Source organism: Corvus brachyrhynchos, unplaced genomic scaffold (assembly GCF_000691975.1).
Source record: "Corvus brachyrhynchos isolate BGI_N302 unplaced genomic scaffold, ASM69197v1 scaffold137, whole genome shotgun sequence".
Lineage (NCBI taxonomy): Eukaryota > Metazoa > Chordata > Aves > Passeriformes > Corvidae > Corvus > Corvus brachyrhynchos.
This window is the reverse complement of record NW_008238830.1, coordinates 82666-100550: the sequence shown is the minus strand read 5'-3', so window position 1 is coordinate 100550 and position 17885 is coordinate 82666. Positions and strand designations below refer to the sequence as shown.

General features: G+C 54.9%; 1 protein-coding gene across 7 annotated transcripts in view; it reads left to right on the top strand.

Moving 5' to 3' along the window:
- Positions 1-4315: 4315 nt before the first annotated feature.
- Positions 4316-17885, top strand: part of MLXIPL (MLX interacting protein like) — an 18902-nt gene continuing 5332 nt past the window's right edge. Inside the window, exons 1-12 of one of the 7 annotated variants that reach the window (XM_017738138.1) lie at positions 4358-4502; positions 4535-4568; positions 4642-4849; positions 11585-11691; positions 11831-11913; positions 12104-12193; positions 12420-12464; positions 12760-12961; positions 13623-13700; positions 15615-15710; positions 17537-17709; positions 17789-17855. In XM_017738138.1, coding sequence (XP_017593627.1) covers positions 4719-4849; positions 11585-11691; positions 11831-11913; positions 12104-12193; positions 12420-12464; positions 12760-12961; positions 13623-13700; positions 15615-15710; positions 17537-17709; positions 17789-17855 — 1072 coding nt within the window. In that variant the 5' untranslated portion in view covers positions 4358-4502; positions 4535-4568; positions 4642-4718. Of the gene's footprint in view, positions 4850-11584; positions 11692-11830; positions 11914-12103; positions 12194-12419; positions 12465-12759; positions 12962-13622; positions 13701-15614; positions 15711-17494; positions 17710-17788; positions 17856-17885 lie in introns of all 7 variants that reach the window. The other 6 variants (XM_017738132.1, XM_017738136.1, XM_017738137.1 and 3 more) reach the window with 6 other exon arrangements.

Here is a 17885-nt window from a genome sequence, read left to right as displayed (position 1 = left end):
TTCCAACCCAAACCATTCTGTGATTTTTGAAGTGATACCTCACTTATCCTACAAGCTCCAAGGCTGCTGTGTGTCCTCAGGCCTCTCTTGCTCTCTCCAGGGAGGCTCAGCTTGTCCCACAGTAACAGAGACGGGGTGTGGTGAGCCAGCCCTCCCCAGCTTTCTTGGCAAACCACTGAGCACACATCACCATCGTGAAACCCACTTAAAATGCAACGTCAATGTGAAAAGAAGGGATTTGAGAAGTGTAATCTCACCATTACATTTCTGCTGGTCCCCAGAGGGTGCTCTTGCCCAGGGTTTGCCAGGCAGCTTCCTATGGAAAGGAAGTTTGGCAGACAACAAGAGCCCAGAAATATTCTATAAGGAGTCTAGCTGCAGGCTGCAGTTTTCTTCTCCATGTTTCTTTCTCTGTCCTGCTACTGCATGGAGTGCTGAGATCCTGCCAGCACCAGCTGCTCAAACAGGGAATGAGAGCCAGGCCATCCAAGGAAAAAAGCACCAAGAAACTCATTGCATAGATATAGAATCATGGACTCACAGAATGGTTTGGGATCTTAAAGCTCATCTGGTTCCACCCCTCTGCCATGGGCAGGAACACCTTCCACTGGGCCAGGTTGCTCCAAACCCCATCCAACCTGGCCTTGAACATTTCCAGACATGCAGCAGCCACATCTTCTCTGGGCAAGCAGAAAATACACAGCAGAAAATTTCTTTCCAGGCAGAGAGAATACAACATGTTTCCTTAAACTAGGATTTTTCAACCTTTCTCAAAAGGATTTAATAAGCACTTCAGAATTGTTTCCTAGGGAACATGGTGAGCTTGCACAAGGTATAATTTGCTCTTTTTTTCTTATCTTTTATTCATCTGCAGTGAAAGATGGAAAGTACAAAGACTTTCTCTGCCCATTCTTGCATGGGCCTGAGGAACAGATGCCTAGGTGGCTCTGACAAGCTGGGGATGCCTCTCACCCTGAGGGTCTGGAAGATCTCACTCCGTGCCCAACAACACCCACCTGAGCAATGGGAGGCCAAGGGTGAATTTGTGCCTGTGTCCTGAGCTCCCATCAGTCAGCTTTGCTTTGGACACACAAAGAATTTTAATAGTTCCAGTCCTCCATCAGTTTATCCAATTCCTTATTAAGACCGATTAGACTTCTGGTTTCACAGCATCCTGAGATGAACATGCCATGCCAGCCCTTCCTTTGCCTGCTGCCTCTGGAAACACAGAATCACAGAACAGTTAGGGTTGAAAGGCACCTCTGGAGATCATCCACTCCAACCTCCAGCTCTGAAAAGTGCTGAATGACCACCTCTAACCATTCCCTGTTCCTACTGCATCCATGTCTACACTGCTAGTGCCTGTCACCTCATTCATCTCTTTCCTAACACAGTCCTGATCCCTTTTCTTGCAGGGGTGCCATTCCCACTTCTGACCACCCATTTTCTTCATCTCTGTGACTCTTTTGGGGTTACTCTACGATGTGTATCCCTTATCGCCGCTCTATGCCCAGACGTGATTCCTGTGCTTTTCTGTGCCTTTAAAACTGGGTGTGAGAGATAAAAAAAAAAAGCCAGACAAATTTTTCAAAGCAGTTTGTGCTCCAAGGACACAGAGACAGCTGCTGCTGCTGCTGCAGAGCAGAGGGAAGCACCTTCCTGCTTTTCCTGGCTCTTGGCTCCTTTTCTTGGAAGAGAGAGATGGAGAGTTAAGCTCCTTTGTTGTCCTGGGGCTTTGGTTTCTTCTTCTTCTCTGCTGGACTGTTCAGCAATACCAGAACACACCGGGAGACCTTACAGCTCGGCCCGGAGGGGCCCAAGCCAACCCAGCTCCGAAGAGGAGAAAGCCACACCCACAAAGGACTCTGGAAATTTACCAGGTTCTCTCCACAGCGAGAGGTTTTATTTTCCAGTATTATTCCTTTCCCGTTGTGCATTGTGTCTATTAAATAAATAGTTTTTTTCCTTTCACTCTCCCCCGAGGAAAAACTTTTTTCCCGAACCTGGTGGGGGAGGAATGGCTGAAACCTGCCTTCCATCAGAGGATGTTCATTTTGGATGTTCTTCCGACTTGGTCTCAAACCAGGACGGTGACCTTTTCCAGTTTTTCTCCATCTTTTCTGAGCCAGGCACCAAAGCCACACACACTTGTGAGCTTGCTTTATACTGGGGCAAGCGATATTTTCCTTGCAATATCTGGAGCCTTTTTTACTTTTTAGTCACTCCTGAGCCTTCAGCTGATGTTTTCAGGGAGCTGCTTACAGTCACCTTTAGCTCTTGACTGGCATTCATCTAATTTAGAGTCCCCCGGTGTACAGTGAGGGATGTGCTTCACTTTATCCTTCTCAACATTGACTCTAATTTCTGATGTTATCACCCACCTGCTCTGTAGCCTGAAACACTTCTGCAGTGCTCTCTAGCCACCTTTACCTGTGTCAGTTCTAAACTATTTTCTGTAGCAGAAACACTGTCACCATCCAATTTGCAGCCTTTTCTCCATATCATGAATACGCTGAAAATTCCAGCCCCAGTGGAGATGCTTGTAGCATCCGACAGGAAATCTCTGCATTTTTACCAATTTGCCTTATCTTTGCAAGCTGTTGATCTGTTACAGCTCAGTGTCTCTGAAAATTCTATGACAGACCTTCTTCAAAGTGTTTTTGGATGACATTATATTGACCAGGTTACTGTTGTCCACACACACCACCGCTTCTTGCAACAGCTGGAACAGATGTCTGAGTCACAACATTCCTCTAAAAACTGTGTTGACTCTTCCTCAGTTTATTGTATTTATAGAATCACAGATTCATGGAATATCCTGAGTTGGAAGGGACCCACAAGGATCATCGAAGTCCAACTCATGGCCCTGCACAGGACACCCCCAAAATCCCACCCTGTCCCCAGGAGCATCCCGTATCTTTATCTCTGACATGTTTGTTTCCTTGTGCCTTGCCTAATTATTAGTTTCCCAGGACACTCACATGCCCATTACTGCTTTAAAATGTATGCAGACAGTACTTTTAAAATTACTTCTCTCTTCAACATCTTGACAGACAGCTTGGGACAGGCTGAGGTGGTTGTAAGGAATCACAGATGGGGGGGGGGGAAAAGCTACAGACCCACAGAAATCTGGCTGGAAAATGAATAAATGGTTCTTAAATGAAGAAATGGTTCCAAAGGGAGGTTTGCAACAACCAGTGTAGAAGCTGTACAAAACAGCTTTTTGTGCATATTCTTCTTTCAGCTCTGGAAAACACCCTGGATAGCTGCTGACCCTTCTTGGACCCACTTAGGTGGTATGGAAAGTATCCAGCTCCATCTACAAACTGGATTAGGGTTCCAGTGCCTGCAGCTATCTATGTCGGGTTTATCCCATCCATTTATACTGTATCTCCATTGGAGGTACCTAAGATCTGTGCCTGGGTGCTCTCCAGGCATATGTGCTCCATCCAGGATGTGGGGCTGGGGAAGAAGTTGCCAGGAACTAGAGAGAAAAAAAGTGGTTTAAGTCTGAAATTATATCCGCTGGGTCCCTCTGTGGCTCAGGTCAGTGAGCAAATGCTTGTGACACTGGTTGCCCAGAAAAGCTGTGTTTTCCCCGTCCCTGGAAGTATTCCGGGCCAGGTTGGACAGGGCTTTAAGCAACTTGTTCTAGTGGAAGGGGTCCCAGGTCTAGTGGAAGAGGAGTGAAATGAGGTGAGTTTAAAGGTCCCTTCCAACCCAAACCATTGTAAAATTTTATGATTCTGTGATTTTAAGGACTGCATGACCACAAGGTGTGTAAATCCCACCATACCCAAGCTCATAGTTGTTCTCTCTCACATTTGCTGTTTGCATCCCGTCTCCTGCTGGGTCACACCTTGGAGCAGGTTTTCCTGGGGCTGTTTCTCAGCTCAGCATTTGGCTCAGTGCCTTGGCCTGCTTTGTGCTGAGCTGAGTGCCCGTTGCTATAATTTTACCTGTTTGTGTCCCTTAATCTGTATTTGTTCCCTTGAAAGTGCAGGGAGATCCATTAAAGCAGAGGCACTGGGTAAATACTGCCTACTCCTCACTCCACCGGCACCCGGGATCAGCGATTAACTCTGGGTAAACAGAGCCGACTGCCAGCCAACCCTTGGCCACAGCAAGGGGGAACAGGGGACCCGCAGTGCTCCTCCCCAGGTGTGTGGGGCACTTAAAAGCTGGAGTTGTCAGGACACTACTGGAGCAGGACGGTGGCCTGGAGCTGAAGCTCAGGTGGCTGGTGCCTGATGGCCATTGGACGTGTCCTGCTGATGGTGTGCCGTGGGCGGGATCAACCACCAGCACTATAAATAGGGCTGGCAGCAAATCCGCCCTGGGAAACCAATCACTGAAGCCTGGAGCAGACGGCGTGGGCTGGGTGGAGGAGGCGCCCAGGAGGAGGTGTGGTGCCGGTGTCCTGTACTGTGCTCCTGTACTGTACTACAGCATGTGCTCGATGCCAACGCAGTGCCTGTAGGGCTTCGGCTCAACTGGGACGTGGATCACAGTGCTGGGTCAGATCCATAAGGGCTCCCCAGTAGGCACTAGGAATGGCAGGAGCTCAGGTGGGACTACCAGGACCTTTCCTGGAGCCTCCCGTTGGGCCTTGCCCCGTCTCTGACTCTGACTCTGACTCAGAGGACGCAGCTGTGGGTGGCACAGGACCCAGCGCTGGGGCACAGAACTCCTCCCAGGTCATCCACAGTGGCCACTTCATGGTGTCATCCCCGCACAGCGACTCACTGCCCCGGCGGCGGCACCACCGTGCCGAGCCCGAGCCTGCTGATCCCCGGAGTATCGACCCGACCCTCACCCGGCTCTTTGAGTGCATGAGCCTGGAGTACAGGTGAGTCTCAGAGCCCTTGCATGTGTCTTACGGACCCCCAGCTAGCTGAAGGCAGGAGGCTAGCTGAGCCCTGTTGCCCAGCCAGGAATTTGTTTCCATCTGACATCCTCCTCCTCTTCTCCATGGGCTGTGATGTGCCATATGCTCAGAAATTGCCATCCTGGAAAGTTTCAGGGAAAAAGAGCTGATGTTGGGTTGCTGGCTATGGAACCAGGTGAGAAGTTTCTCCTCTGTTCACATGTAGCTTGACTCTCCTCCATTTTCCCATGAGATCTGGTGTCACTGTGCCTGGCTGTATTTCCCCCATGGCCAGACCTAGCACACTCTGTAGAGCAGCAGTGACCCTGTGGACAGCTAACACTCAGTTCTTTGGCAATCCAGCCCAGAGCAGGAGTCCTGCTTTCTGTCCTTGACTCTGTCCCCATGTCCTGAGGTTATTCCATGGCATGCAGCAGCACTTGGGACTGGATGACTGCATGGGTTTTGTCCAAGGTCTCCTGAAAGCTTTTCTCCTTCTCTCCTGCAAAATCAGATGGGTGACTGCATTGTTCCCCTGCCACCCAAATTGCCTAAGACCAGTAACAGCTCTTTAGTGACAACAGGACAGACTGCAACGTGTCCCCTACAGTCACGGTCCACATTCTTGGAGGCAGCTCCCCTCCTTTGCCAAGCCCCAAGGTTTTGAGTTCTCTCCAGCATGGCATCAGCATGACTTGCTCTCTGCTGGAGTGCCAAACTGCTTGCATAGCTTTCCCAAAACGTCCAAATGTGAAAACCTAGAATGATGATGTCCTACCATGTGAAAGCAAATCCTCGGAAAAGCAGCCTTGAAGAGGTTGCCTCATCCAGAACCTCTCAGGTTTGCCTTGAAGTCCTTGAACGCTCGATGCAATAGGGAACATGGTCACTGCCGGGACATGCTTGGGGATGCTGGACATAGAAACAGCACTCCAAGGGTACCTGTTCCCACATAGTTGTATACATCTGACCTGTCACCATATCCCAGGTGGTGGTTGGGATCATCCCAGTTTGCCAGCAGCCAGCATAGCACAGCTCTGCTCCAAGGGGCTGGGGAAGGCAGTGCTCTGTGGGAGCACAGGGAGCCTCAGTGTGGGGTGACCCAGGTGAGGATCATGCTTCCTGGTCAGGCAGGGCACCCCTGAGTGCCACAAACAGGGGACATAGAGACACTGGTGGCCTCGCTCTCTTTTCCTCTCCCAGCCCCATTCTCTCCATACCTGAGCCCTGCATCTTTGAGGCTTGAGGAGCAGACACTGTCACACCAGAGTGCTCTGACTCCTGAGGTGCAGGCCAGCTTCAGTGCCCCCCTGGGCCCTGGAGCTCCCAGGCAGAGTGGAAACAGACAGGGTACAAGGGCTCTGGCAGTTGGAGTACAGTGTGTGACTGGGGACTGGCCATTCCACTGCAGTCAGGGCTCCATTGCTCCAGTTCTCCCTACCCCTTGGACTCTCAATGGCTCATTTCCTTCCTGCACTGAGCATGGCAGTGCAGACACTGGCTCCTATGTAGTGGGACACTTACCCAAGCCTTGTCCAGCCTGGCCTTGGACACCTCCAGGGATGGGGCAGCCACAGCTTCTCTGGGCAACCTGTGCCAGAGCCTGCCCATCCTCACAGGGAAGAATTTCTTCCCAGTATCCCATCTAGCCCTGCCCTCTGGCACTGTGAAATCATTCTCCCTTGTCCTGTCACTCCAGGCCTGTGACCAAAGTCCTTCTTCAGCTCTCTCGGACCCTCTTTAAGCACTGGAAGGGGCTCTAAGGTCTCCCATGAGTCTTCTCTTCTCCAGGCTGGACAACCCCAGCTCTCTCAGCCTTTCCTTTGCTAATACATTTTTGACACTTGTAGGTAGCAGCTGGACAAAGGTATCAGGGTGGGAAAATGGAGTTTAAAGGCTCTTGGTGCACTTCTACATCTGATTTGATACTTCTCTGCACCACCTATCATTTCACACCTCCCCTCCCAGCCAGGTTTCCAGAGGCAGCACAGCCTCAGTTGGGGTCACCAGCCCAATACTTTCCAGCCCTCAGGAGAGCACCCACAGTTAAGTTCAGACTAACTTCCTAACCAAGGAGAAAACACTGTAAGGTGTGGTAAGGGGGGCACCTGTGGAGTTCCTCGTCCAACCCTCATGCAGGTCAGGGCTAGATCCAAAGCCAGGTCAGGTTGCTCAGGGCCATCACTCCTACGGATGGAGCCCTAAGAAGTGAGCCCATCACCTGCCCAGCCTGCCCAGGGCTGCCCCTCTCCCACAGCCTTCCATGGCTCTAGTTTGGAGTTTACCTGTTCGGACTCTCATGTCCATTTCCCCTTGGCCTTTCTCAGTGCATGTTTGAGAACTGCCTGGCTCCATCTCCTCCTTTGGACAGCTGATGGCAGTAATTCCCTCTTCACTTTCTTCAGGCTGAACAAACCCACCCCTCACACTCCTCTTCTGTCATGTATATTAGTCCCCAACCACCTCGATATCCTCCTCCAGGATCACTCCAGTTTGTGAACCTCCCTCTTTGTCCGTTGGACACAGTGTCCAGACTTGGCCATAACAGTGTGGAGAAGAGCAGAAAACTATCCTGTCTCCTGGTGAGCTGTGACTACTGCAGCCACCCATCCTTTGCTGTCTGGGCTCACACCATTTCAAAAGCAACTCACTAAACTTTCCCTAAATATCTTTCAATGGCTATAGCTGGAATTCCTCCCCTCTCCAGCATGCCTGCTGTGCATTTCACAGACATTGTAGCAGTCTTGTCTCAGCCTGAGCAATCATCCTGGGGATATGACTTATCTTCCCTCCATGGTCAGGACTGGGCATCACTTCTCGCTGCTAAAGAAATACTCTCTCCACATCAAGGTTTGCTTCCAGCAATAACTTGTTCCCTCAGACCCCCCAAAGAGAGGCAACTCTTCTCTCTGAGGTCTTCCTCCTAAGGCTAGGATGAAGCAGTTCCTTTCTACCTATTTTCCAGGTAATTTACAGCAGCTTCCTGCTTAATGATCCTTTTCCACTCCTTCTCCTGCAACATCCTGCATTCCTTGAATCCTTCCCTAGAATGTTGTTTCTGCCTGCAGCCCACCTGACTGTGTCTCATTACCCAAAAAAGCTGAGGGTGGAGCTGAGCTTCTTCAGTAGCTGCTCATACTTTGGCCTTAGCACGAGAAGGCTCATCCTCTCCATCACCACAGTGTGACCTGCACAGTGTCCTGGGTGGGCTCACACCCCTTCCTGTGACTTATTGTTGGGAATCACTGACCTGGGGAACCTCCTCCTGAAGGAAAGAAAACTGGGGGCAGATTGGCAAATGCAAACTGCAGTCACTCGTGATCTTACCTGGCAACATCTGTCTCGTGCTCCAGAAGCAGCTTCCCCCAAAGCTGTTCCCAGAGTGTGATGTAGATTAACCTCCTCTTCAGACTGGGAAGTGACTTGGAGTATCCACTCAGCCCCTCTTGTGCTTTAAAACAAGGCATCTCATGTGCCAATTCCATACTAATTCATCCTCTTGGCAGCCTCTGTCTCCCCTGGGAGAGGTGGAATTGCTGCTATTGATTCTCTAATTCACGGTGCCTTAAATGCACACAGGGGCAGCGAACACCAGGCAGAGACTCCAGGGACGCACTCACTGGAGTTCATCATCCAACCCGGTTCATTTTTTCTGGCAGAAGACCTCCGTTCTAGGGGGTCTGGTGAGTGGGAAAGGCTCATGCTCAGGCTAAACCCACCGATGCTGCACTGTGGCTCTGCTGTCACTAGTGGCAGGGAGTTGCGCTCCTTTCTTCTGTCATTCTCCAAGGTTTTGGGGCTGATCCTGTTCAAGGATTGTGCAGAGGGGCTGGGCTGGTGTGCTGGTGTTCCCATGAACAGAGGGGTCATACCTCCGGACACCACCAAAATAACTGGCTGTAGAGGTGGGGCTTGGCTTGCAGCTCTCTCTGGCTTCCCAGGCAACTCTACAAGAGGATTTCAATGCCTTCCCTTCTCAGCTGGGGCACTTCATGCTGTCTTTGCATGGAGAGCAGGTCCCGCTCCCAGCACAGTCTATCAACACCTTTGTTCAACACTATCCCCAAATCACCCTGGGACTGAGCTAACTCCCGCAGGAGGCAGCCGAGCTGCAGCAGTGGCTGTTTCATCCACGGTGAAAATCCAGCTCATTTAGATGGCAGAGTTTGAAGGTGGATTTGAAGAGAGCCATTTTTCACTTAAGGGACAGTTTAAAGGAAAACTGTGGTGAGATTTTTAACTTTCTTTGCTGGACTCTGGATTTCAAAACATAAAAATTCAAGAAAAGGCATGCTTTTGATAGTAAAATTTCTGAGAAATGGAAGATGAGTGTTCAGGACTTGCAGGGAACACTGTTCTTCTGCCAGCCATGTCCCACAGCCCAGGAAACAAAGCGGGGTTCTGATGGCCTCATGGGGATGCTGCTCCTTGGAAGGGATGGTCAGGGTTACCCCTGCCAGGAGACCCTCGGCTCAGCTGTTCCCCTCCAGCTGCTGCTCATTTCTCTTTGTGCAACCCTGCATCTCTCCAGATCACTCCTCTCTTCCCTGCTCCTCTTGCTGCTGATGAAGAGTAAAGTACCCGTGTTGCCATGAGATCAGGGACTGCAACACGTGAAACTGCTGGATGGGTAAATGAGTCACAGACCAAACAAGGTGCTGCTGGACCCATGCCGGTGTTGGACCCAGGCTGGGCCCTGTTGCCACCTCACCCCATCCCACAAACACCCTGTAGCCAGTGGCAGGATCTGTGTCCCCCTCCTTGTGACAGTGTAGGGCAGCAGGACCCCAAACCTGTTTGGGGCACCCTATACCCTTCCCATGGTTCAATGTGGAGTTTGCATCCGTCTTCCCAGGGAAGGGTGGGGCCCTTTTCAAGGCAAAACAGGGAACAAAGATCAGCCTGTTAAGCCCCAAAACTGAAAGGATCATTAAGGGGGAAAAAAGGCATTTGGTGGTAAAGCCAAAAGGCATCTCCCTGCTGCCTCCAGGCCCCACAGCAACTCCTAGCCATGGCCCACTGGCCTCATGTGTGGCCAAGGTGTCTTCCTGTGTCCCACAGGCTCAGGCTGCTCCTCTCAGCTGGCTGTGAGTGAGGAACGTGGCCTTGACCAGCAAGATCTGGCCATGTGCCCAGGAATCCTGTCCCTTCCATTGGCTCCTCCACCTGGCACCATCTTGCTGTTTGCCTTGTGCACCTGGGGAAAGTTCAAAATCCTGGTGATAGTGGAGTGGTCAGTGTCAGGCTTAACTCTCTGCAGGCTGGAGTCACAGGTCCTTCCCCAGCTCCTGGGGCTGTGTGTCAGGCTAGGTCTCCCTCGGGAGATCATCCCCATCCACTCCTGCACCTGCTCCCAGACACATCCCTGCATCAGGCTCTGGAGTTGGGGGGGTCCCCAGTTCTCCCCCTCTGCCACAGGCAGATTTCAAGGCAGGTCAAAACAGAACCCACCAAAATCATTATTTGAGAGCACTTAGAGGTTTCACAAGCTCTCATCCCCAGCACCTCCCTGGGGACACGGCCTGGTGGCACCTGGAGGGGCTGGGAAGAGAGGATACAGCACCCTGACACCAGCTCAGCCTCCACCTTTCCTGCTCCATGCATGTACCAAGGAAAATTTGGAGTCAAAGCAGCACTTAGATCTTTAGGGTACAAACTCTCTGCTGGAGAGGGACATGGCCTTCCAGGCCATGCAGCCTGCAGCTGGCTTTCAATGGTACCCCTGGAGCAGTTGGCATTGCCCTGAGGCCATGCCATGTTGTTGGGAGAGCCAGAGAGGTAAAATGGACCCCAAAGTAAGGCAGGGGACCCTGGCCTCCCCCACAGAGCTCCTGGGGCAGCAGGACCCTCAGGACCTCCTAGGGGGCTGCATATGAGGTGTTGTGTCCCCTGGCTGGACAGAAACAAGACAAGGAGTGAAATGAGGCTACCTGCACTGCAGGTCCCATCAGGGGCATCACCACCAGCACCACCAGCACCACCATGATGAGCTGCGGAACAAACACAGCTGCCTCTGGGAACCGGGAAGTGAGAAGAAGGGAGCCCAGCTCGGGCTGGGGGGGGCAGGTTTGCAGGGATGGGTGTTGAGAAGATGCCAGGGAAGCTCTGGCTGAGGGCAGGGCTGGTGTCACTCTCTGTCTGTCTTGGGGCACAGGCAAATGTCCCTTAACATCCTGAACATCCTCCACTGTTGTCCTGCCTTCCCAGACCCACCACGATGGCTGCCCCTGACTGCCCCAGCTGAAGGCAGCATTTCCAAGCCTTGCCTGGCATTAAAGGGAGGGTCAAAATTAGCTGCCCAACCACTGTGATGAGGCAAGAGCCACTACAGCATGTGTCACCACACATCTCACCTGGTCAGGAGACTTGCCTTCCTGTCCCCCAGGGGCAGGACACAGCTGGCTTGGTGGGGGCAGCGGGATCCCACCTCAGAGCTGGGGTTCAAACATCAAGGAATCAATGCCTCAGTGCACTGTGCTTTAATCCAGGGGTTTGAGAAGCCTCCTGTGGGTCTGTGAAGCTCAGGGTTTAGGTCTGTGCTGCTCCCAGGGTGTGCAGGAGTTTGGAATGCTCCTGCGGGTGCTCCCCCAGGAGCCTGGCAAGCACCTGCAGCGGAGCCACGTGGCTGTACCTGCTCTTGACTTGCCACCAGGCTGGTGGCCCCTGGGCATCTTTCAAGGTGGTGCTCCTCAGCTTCCCCTTTGCTTCGTGTTTCAGTGGGAAGCTAGTGTCTCCAAAGTGGAAGAATTTCAAGGGGCTGCGGCTGCTTTGCTGGGATAAAATTCGACTCAACAACGTGATATGGAGAGCATGGTACATCCAGTGTGAGTATGGGTCAGACCCCACTGTCTGCCAGATGCCAGGCTGTGCCAGTGAGATGGGGCTGGCAGTGGAACGACCGTGTACAGGTGCAGAGATAGGGATGGGACATGGATACAGCCAGCTGTGTTCTCCCCTGTGCAGATGTGGAGCGGAGGAAGAACCCTGTGTGTGGCTTCATCACCCCTCTGGAGGGCATGGAGGCTGATGAGCACCGAAAACCAGAGGTAGGGCAGGGTCCCTTGCAGCTCTCTGGGGCAGCAGCAGGTCCGTGTGGCACAGGGGGGACCTGGGGACACGTTGCATTTCACAGATTTGCTGGAAAAGGTGTTTCTGATATGGTACAAGGAAAGCAGCCCTGGCTGTGGGGTGCTGGGGCCGGGGAGCTCAGCCATGACCTCCTGTCCTGCCCCCCAGGCTGTTGTGCTGGAGGGAAACTACTGGAAACGCCGCATCGAGGTGGTGATGAGGGAGTACCACAAGTGGAGGATCTACTATAAGAAGCGGGTGAGTGGCTCTGCCCGTGCTGCTCCCCATCCTGTGGCAGTGCCAGCAGTGGGATGGAACACAGTGTGCCCAACCTGGAGCCGTGGCTGACAGGGCAGGACGTGACAGGCTCTTGCCAGCATGGGAGGGGGATGCTAGCTCACCCCCTGGGCTCTGCCCCCTTTGCCCTTCCCCAGACCAGGCCCACCCTGCCTGGGGGGTGACATAGGCTGTCTTCTCCTTCCAGCTCCGGAAGTCCACTCGGGAGGGAGAGATCTCCAGTCCAAAGCGGGTGAGTCTGCTGAGAAAGGGTGGGAAATGGGAGAAAAGAGCGCAGTTTGGACCCCTGCACTGGGCAGAAGGGCAAAGAAAAGCCCCAGGGCATGATAAGCCCACTGGAATGGGATGCTGAGCATCTGGGATGCTGGATTCACCCTCTGGAAGCAGCAGTGTGCCAGGTGTTCAGGTTTGGAGGGAGCAAACACTGCAGGGAGCATGGGAGCTGCCAGGGGGAGCAGCCGGGGAGCCAGACATGGACCCTACCCCGGAAAGGTGTCCACTCAGCTCCTTTGCTCTGCCTCATGCAGGACGAGGATGTCTGGAGGCCAACGGAGAAATGGTGCAACCAGCTCTTCTGCAATGTAGTGCCCATGCTGCTTGGCGATGAGGAGGAGGAGGAGCGCGGGAGCAGGCAGCATTTCGATTTGGACGCCTTCCTCTCGGACATATCTGACACCCTCTTCACCATGACACAGATGCCCAGCACTCACCAGGCACTCCCCGAGGACGGTAGGTGCCCCAGACCATGCTTCATCAGGATGTGGAGGAGGAATCTGGATTCTGCCTCTTGGCTGAGCCCCTGAGAGCCTTGAGCTTTTGGGCAGGCAGGGTCTCCTGGCATCTGCCCTGCTGGGGCAGGGGGAGTAGATGTTCCTGTCCTGCTCCAAGCAGGAGCCACCAGAGGAGGGGATGCTTAAGGAGTGTTTGGGCAGGGTGGGATCGTCCCCCTCTCCTGTGGCTCCCTATGCATCAGCAAACGCTGTCCCAGGGCTGAGCTCCCCAGGGACTACCGGCATCATGAAGGACTTTGCCCCAGCCCCCAGGGCAGATCCTGCTTCCATGACCACTCTTTGCTCTCCCTACCTGGCCATGTCCCTGGGGCATCTGCAGCTCCAGCCAGGTCCTGTGCCAAGGATCAGACTTTCACTGGGGTTCCTGGGAACTGGATGAGGCCCTTGAGGTGCTGATAGACAGAGTGGTGGGACGGGATGGCCCTGGCTCTCCACAGGGTAGGCACTTATCTCCCTGCCCAGTGATACAGGGTGACTCTGGGGTGACACAGAGGTGTGGCAGCCAGCCAGGTGTCAGGGCAGTGGTGGGAGCAGCACTCAAGGTGGGTCTCGAGGATGCTGTGGCTGGGCCGTGATGTTCCAGCTCTGCCCTCTTCCAGTGTATGTTGGGAATGCTGACATGATACAGCCGGATTTGGCACCCCTGCAGCCCAGCCTAGACGACATGGACATATCAGGTAAGAGGCAGCCTGGATACAATACCACATCCCACCCAGCCCTGTACCCTGTGCCTGCCTAAAATGGGGGGTCACAGATTTGGCCTGGCAGCAGTGGGAGCTGCTGAGGCAGGCAGAAAGAACTGACATCTGATGGCACGGGCAAAGCAGCGTGGATGGGCGGGGGCTGAGGGCAGAGCCTTGGTGTGCCTGCCTGCCCCTGGACAGAGCCACAGAAGGTCAGAAAGGGCTTGGCCAGGAGCTGTGGGAGGGGAGCTCTACAAAAAGAGGGTATTTCCAGGGGTGCCAAAGCCCCTCTTTTTGGCTGCAGACAGAGGAAGGACAATTGTCCCCCAGAGGAAGAGGAAACCTCTAGAGAGTAGGTTCTGCTGAGTCCCCTCCTCACCCCACTGCCCAGACGGCCTGGGCAGTAGGTTTGGAGCTGGGACCCTGCACTAGGCCGTGCTACATCCCGTGGGGACAAGTCACTGTCCCTGCCAGGCTGCCCAGAGACAAACCTGGCACTGGTGTCCAGCTGGAGGGCAGGGGGCTGCTGAGGGAACACCAGCAAGTGGGCGGTGGCAAACTCCCCCGTGCTGCCATGCCAGGCTCTGAGCTGTGAGTGTCCATGCAGTTGGCTGGGACATGTCCTGGTCCCAGCAGTGTCCCCATATGCCAGGGTAAGGCACTGTTGGGGACCAGCTTTGCCCTCAAACATGCCAGAGCTGGTGGCCCGTGCACACTGTGCAGGGTGGGAGCCGGTGGGGAGTTGGTGGCTACCCAGCTATAGCTAGTGGCCTTGGGCAGCACCAGCATCTCCAGACCCCTCTGTGAGCACCCTGGAGCTCCATGGCCCGTCTCCACTTCCTCCAGGAGGAGGAAAAAAGGGTACTTGCGCCATACAGCTGCAGGGTGTTGCAAGACCAGATGCTGGCGGGGAGCAGGCTGGGCACGCTGTGTGCCAGGGCAGGTGGTGGCATGGATGCCCTTGGGATGGATGAGGTGGGAAGACTCCTGCCAGCACCCTCTCAACTCATTCCAACCAGAGACCCCATCAGGGTGAGCCGTGCTAGGAAGAGGGTCTGTTGCCATGGCTGGTGCTTCACTTTCTGTCCCCTGGTGCCCTAAGCGGGCATCAGTTGCTGGAAGGTGTGACAGCTCCGAGTGGGTCAAACTGATACTTGATGAGTGTCTCTTACCCCAAGAGGTCCTGTATGGTGTCACAGCAGCAGTTCCAGCACCTCTCTGAGGGCCCAGCATGGCCTCATGCTCAGCAGGAGATGGCAGGAGCACGGTGGTGCCTCTCTGAACCCATACATCAGTCAGGCTGGCTTTTTTCCTGGGAAAAGGCCTGCGTTTTGCTCCAGGGTGCTTCTTGGCAATGGGATGGATTTTACTGCAGACTACAGTATCAAAAGGAAACGTCCCTTCCTGCTCTGACCATGTCCAGTGCCTCAGCCAGGGGACACTACTGGAGCTGGGGAGGGTCCCAAGTCCAGCTGTGGCTCCTGGTCTGCCAGGCTGGTGTGTCCTGGGACAGAGCAGCATCCCGTGGGGTGCTTGGAGACCTGTCGGTGTGAGTTTTGTCCTGGACGGAGCAGCTCCCTGGGCGATGTGTTACATCTGAGCACTGTGCGCGTCATGTACCCCTGGGGCTGTGGGGAGAGGAGACTGGAATGCTGGGTGCCAGCCAACCCAATTATGTCCCAAAAAGTCACTTTTGTCACACACAAGCAGGGCAGGCAATGGCTTTTCATGGCTTGGGAGCAAGGATCGCCCAGCAGCCTCGTGCAGGGCTACACAGGGCAGGCATGCGGGGTGGGCACCATGGGGTCACAGGGCTGTCATTGTGTCGGGTGGTGCGGCAGAGCTCAGTGCCTGTCAGTCAGCGCCTGCAAACCAATCCCCAAATGAGGAAGCATCTCGTGTCTGTAGCGGGTACTGGAGTGTGGTATGAGGCAGATGGAGAAGTCCTGATGGCAGAGGCGAGGGAGCAGCTCGACCCTGTGCCCTGCTGCCACCATGCTCCAGGTAGGATCTGTGCTGGGCACTGGGGCTGGGCTGTCCGTCCCGTGGGGTGGCAATGCCCTGCTGCTCTGCAGGGCTCTCCCCAAAGCCTGGGACCAGTGCTGGAGGGTCCTTGGGTTGGGAAAGCCCAATCACATTGGAGAGCATGCCCAGGTTTGAACAGGACACCAAAGGTGTGGTTTGCAGACCATGCAGAGGCTCTTCTCCCTTGAGCAGGGCTGTGCCCTGGCCATGCCACACTGCCTGGAGCGAAACAGGGCGATACGACAGTGAGGAGAAGCATGAGCAAGAGCTACGGGCTGAGGAAGGGGCAGGAGAAAGGGAGGACAGGGCTCCCAGGGACTGCCGGCCACCTTCCATCCCTGCTACACAGTGAGAGGCACAAGAGGGTCTGACAGGCACAGTGGGAGGCACAATCAAATCTGACAGGCTAGGTACCACAAATGCCTATAAATACCTGCAGAGCTTCAGTGCTGGTGGCAGGGACATCCTGGTGTGGGCATGGCTGAGGTGGGGGCAATGTGGGGCTGGACTGCATCCCAGGAAGGCCAAGCTCCTGCCTGGCAGTACTGCAGCACACACAGAGTGCTGGCCTGTGGAGGGGCAGGGATGGCCCTGCCATGCTGTCAGGGATTCACCATGGCTGTGGCAGGGCTAAGGGGCAGTCTGAGGGCTGACTGGGACATCTCAGCAGTGGCCCTGTCCTGTCTCACATCAGTGTTCCCCTCAGATGGCAGTGCATGGCATGCTGGAATCATCACTGTGCCCAGTCCCATGGCATCCCACAGTGCTGGCATGTTTGCTCCTCTGGTGTAGATTCAGCAGGGTCTCAGGCCTTTGTGGGTCCCAGCCAGGGCACCCCAGGTGCTGGAGCCTGGACCACAGATAGTGCTCTGAGCATGGCTGTGCACACCAGGCAGGCAGAACAGGCAGAACTGGCAGTAGGGCCTGGAGGTGGCACTGCCAGTGCCAGCCAAGGGCTGGAGAGAGCACAGCTGGGTGCTTCCCAGAGGAGATGCGAGTGCCTGTGCCCAGGGGCTGCTCAGGCACTGAGCCTGTGCCAGGAGCTGCCAGGCAGCAAACCCAGTGAATCCATCCTACAGGGAAGCATCTGGCAGTGCCATCCCTATCCCACAGTCATCCTCTCCATGAAAAACCCTCCCTATGGCGATGCCAGAGCTGGCACTGATGCAGGGACTGCACCAAGGCATTCATGGGGCTGATGTGCCCAGGGAGACAGCTGCCAGCCCTTTGTGCTGTGGTGTCTGGGCCTGCGGAAGGATCAGGGTTGTGGGAAGGAGAGAGGAAGGGAGCGGGAGTCACAGCAGGGTCACGCGGCTCGGCTTCGGGAAGGCCATGGGATGTGGTTAGCCACAGGCTGCACGCACTGCAGCTCTGGAGCGGGCAGCACAGAACTTGCCACCACTCCAGGGGACCATCCCCGTGGCCTGGGAATGCCGTGACCTGATTGTCCGGCCCCTCCGCTGTGGCTGCCCCTCCAGCCAGGGTGTCATAGTCCCTGCCCCAGCCTGGGGCTGATACAGCAACACATACCCCTGGGAACAGCTCTGGGGCTGGAGCACGTGGAGTTCAGCTGGGTGTCAGGGATGGGGTCCCCACATTTGGGTGGCATTCCAGGTGGGTTTTCCTGCCCCTGTGCATGTGGCAACGCCGGCCCTGGGTGCAAATCTGCTGGAGCTGCCCTGGCCTCAAAAAGTGCAGAGTGCCAGTAACAGGGTATGGTTCCACCCCTCGTGCCCCACGGTGTCCCCCTCCTCTCTGGGCAGGTCTGCTTATGCCGGTCACTGTGTCTCCACTTGGTCCTGCAGAAATGTTCACCGGCCACCGGCCACCCCCATCTCAGACACAACCAGGCTACCAGGATCCATCCTGCTTCTTGCCCACGGCCGAGCCCCTGTTCAGCAGTGGGGCATCCCTGATGGGTGCTCAGGGTCTGCCTGCGAGCCCTGAGGCCCAACTCCTACCTGGCCCCCTTCTCCAGGTGAGTGGGATCCCAGCCTGTAGCCCACGGCTAACTGGTGTCCCAGTCACCTGCCCTGACCCTGCCATGTCTTCTGCAGCCCAGTGGTGCCTCCCAGCTCAGCCTCCACAGCGCCTTCCTGGGCTCTGAGCGGCCCCTGGCCCCCTTGCCCCCCCAAACCCCCCACGGGGCCACCC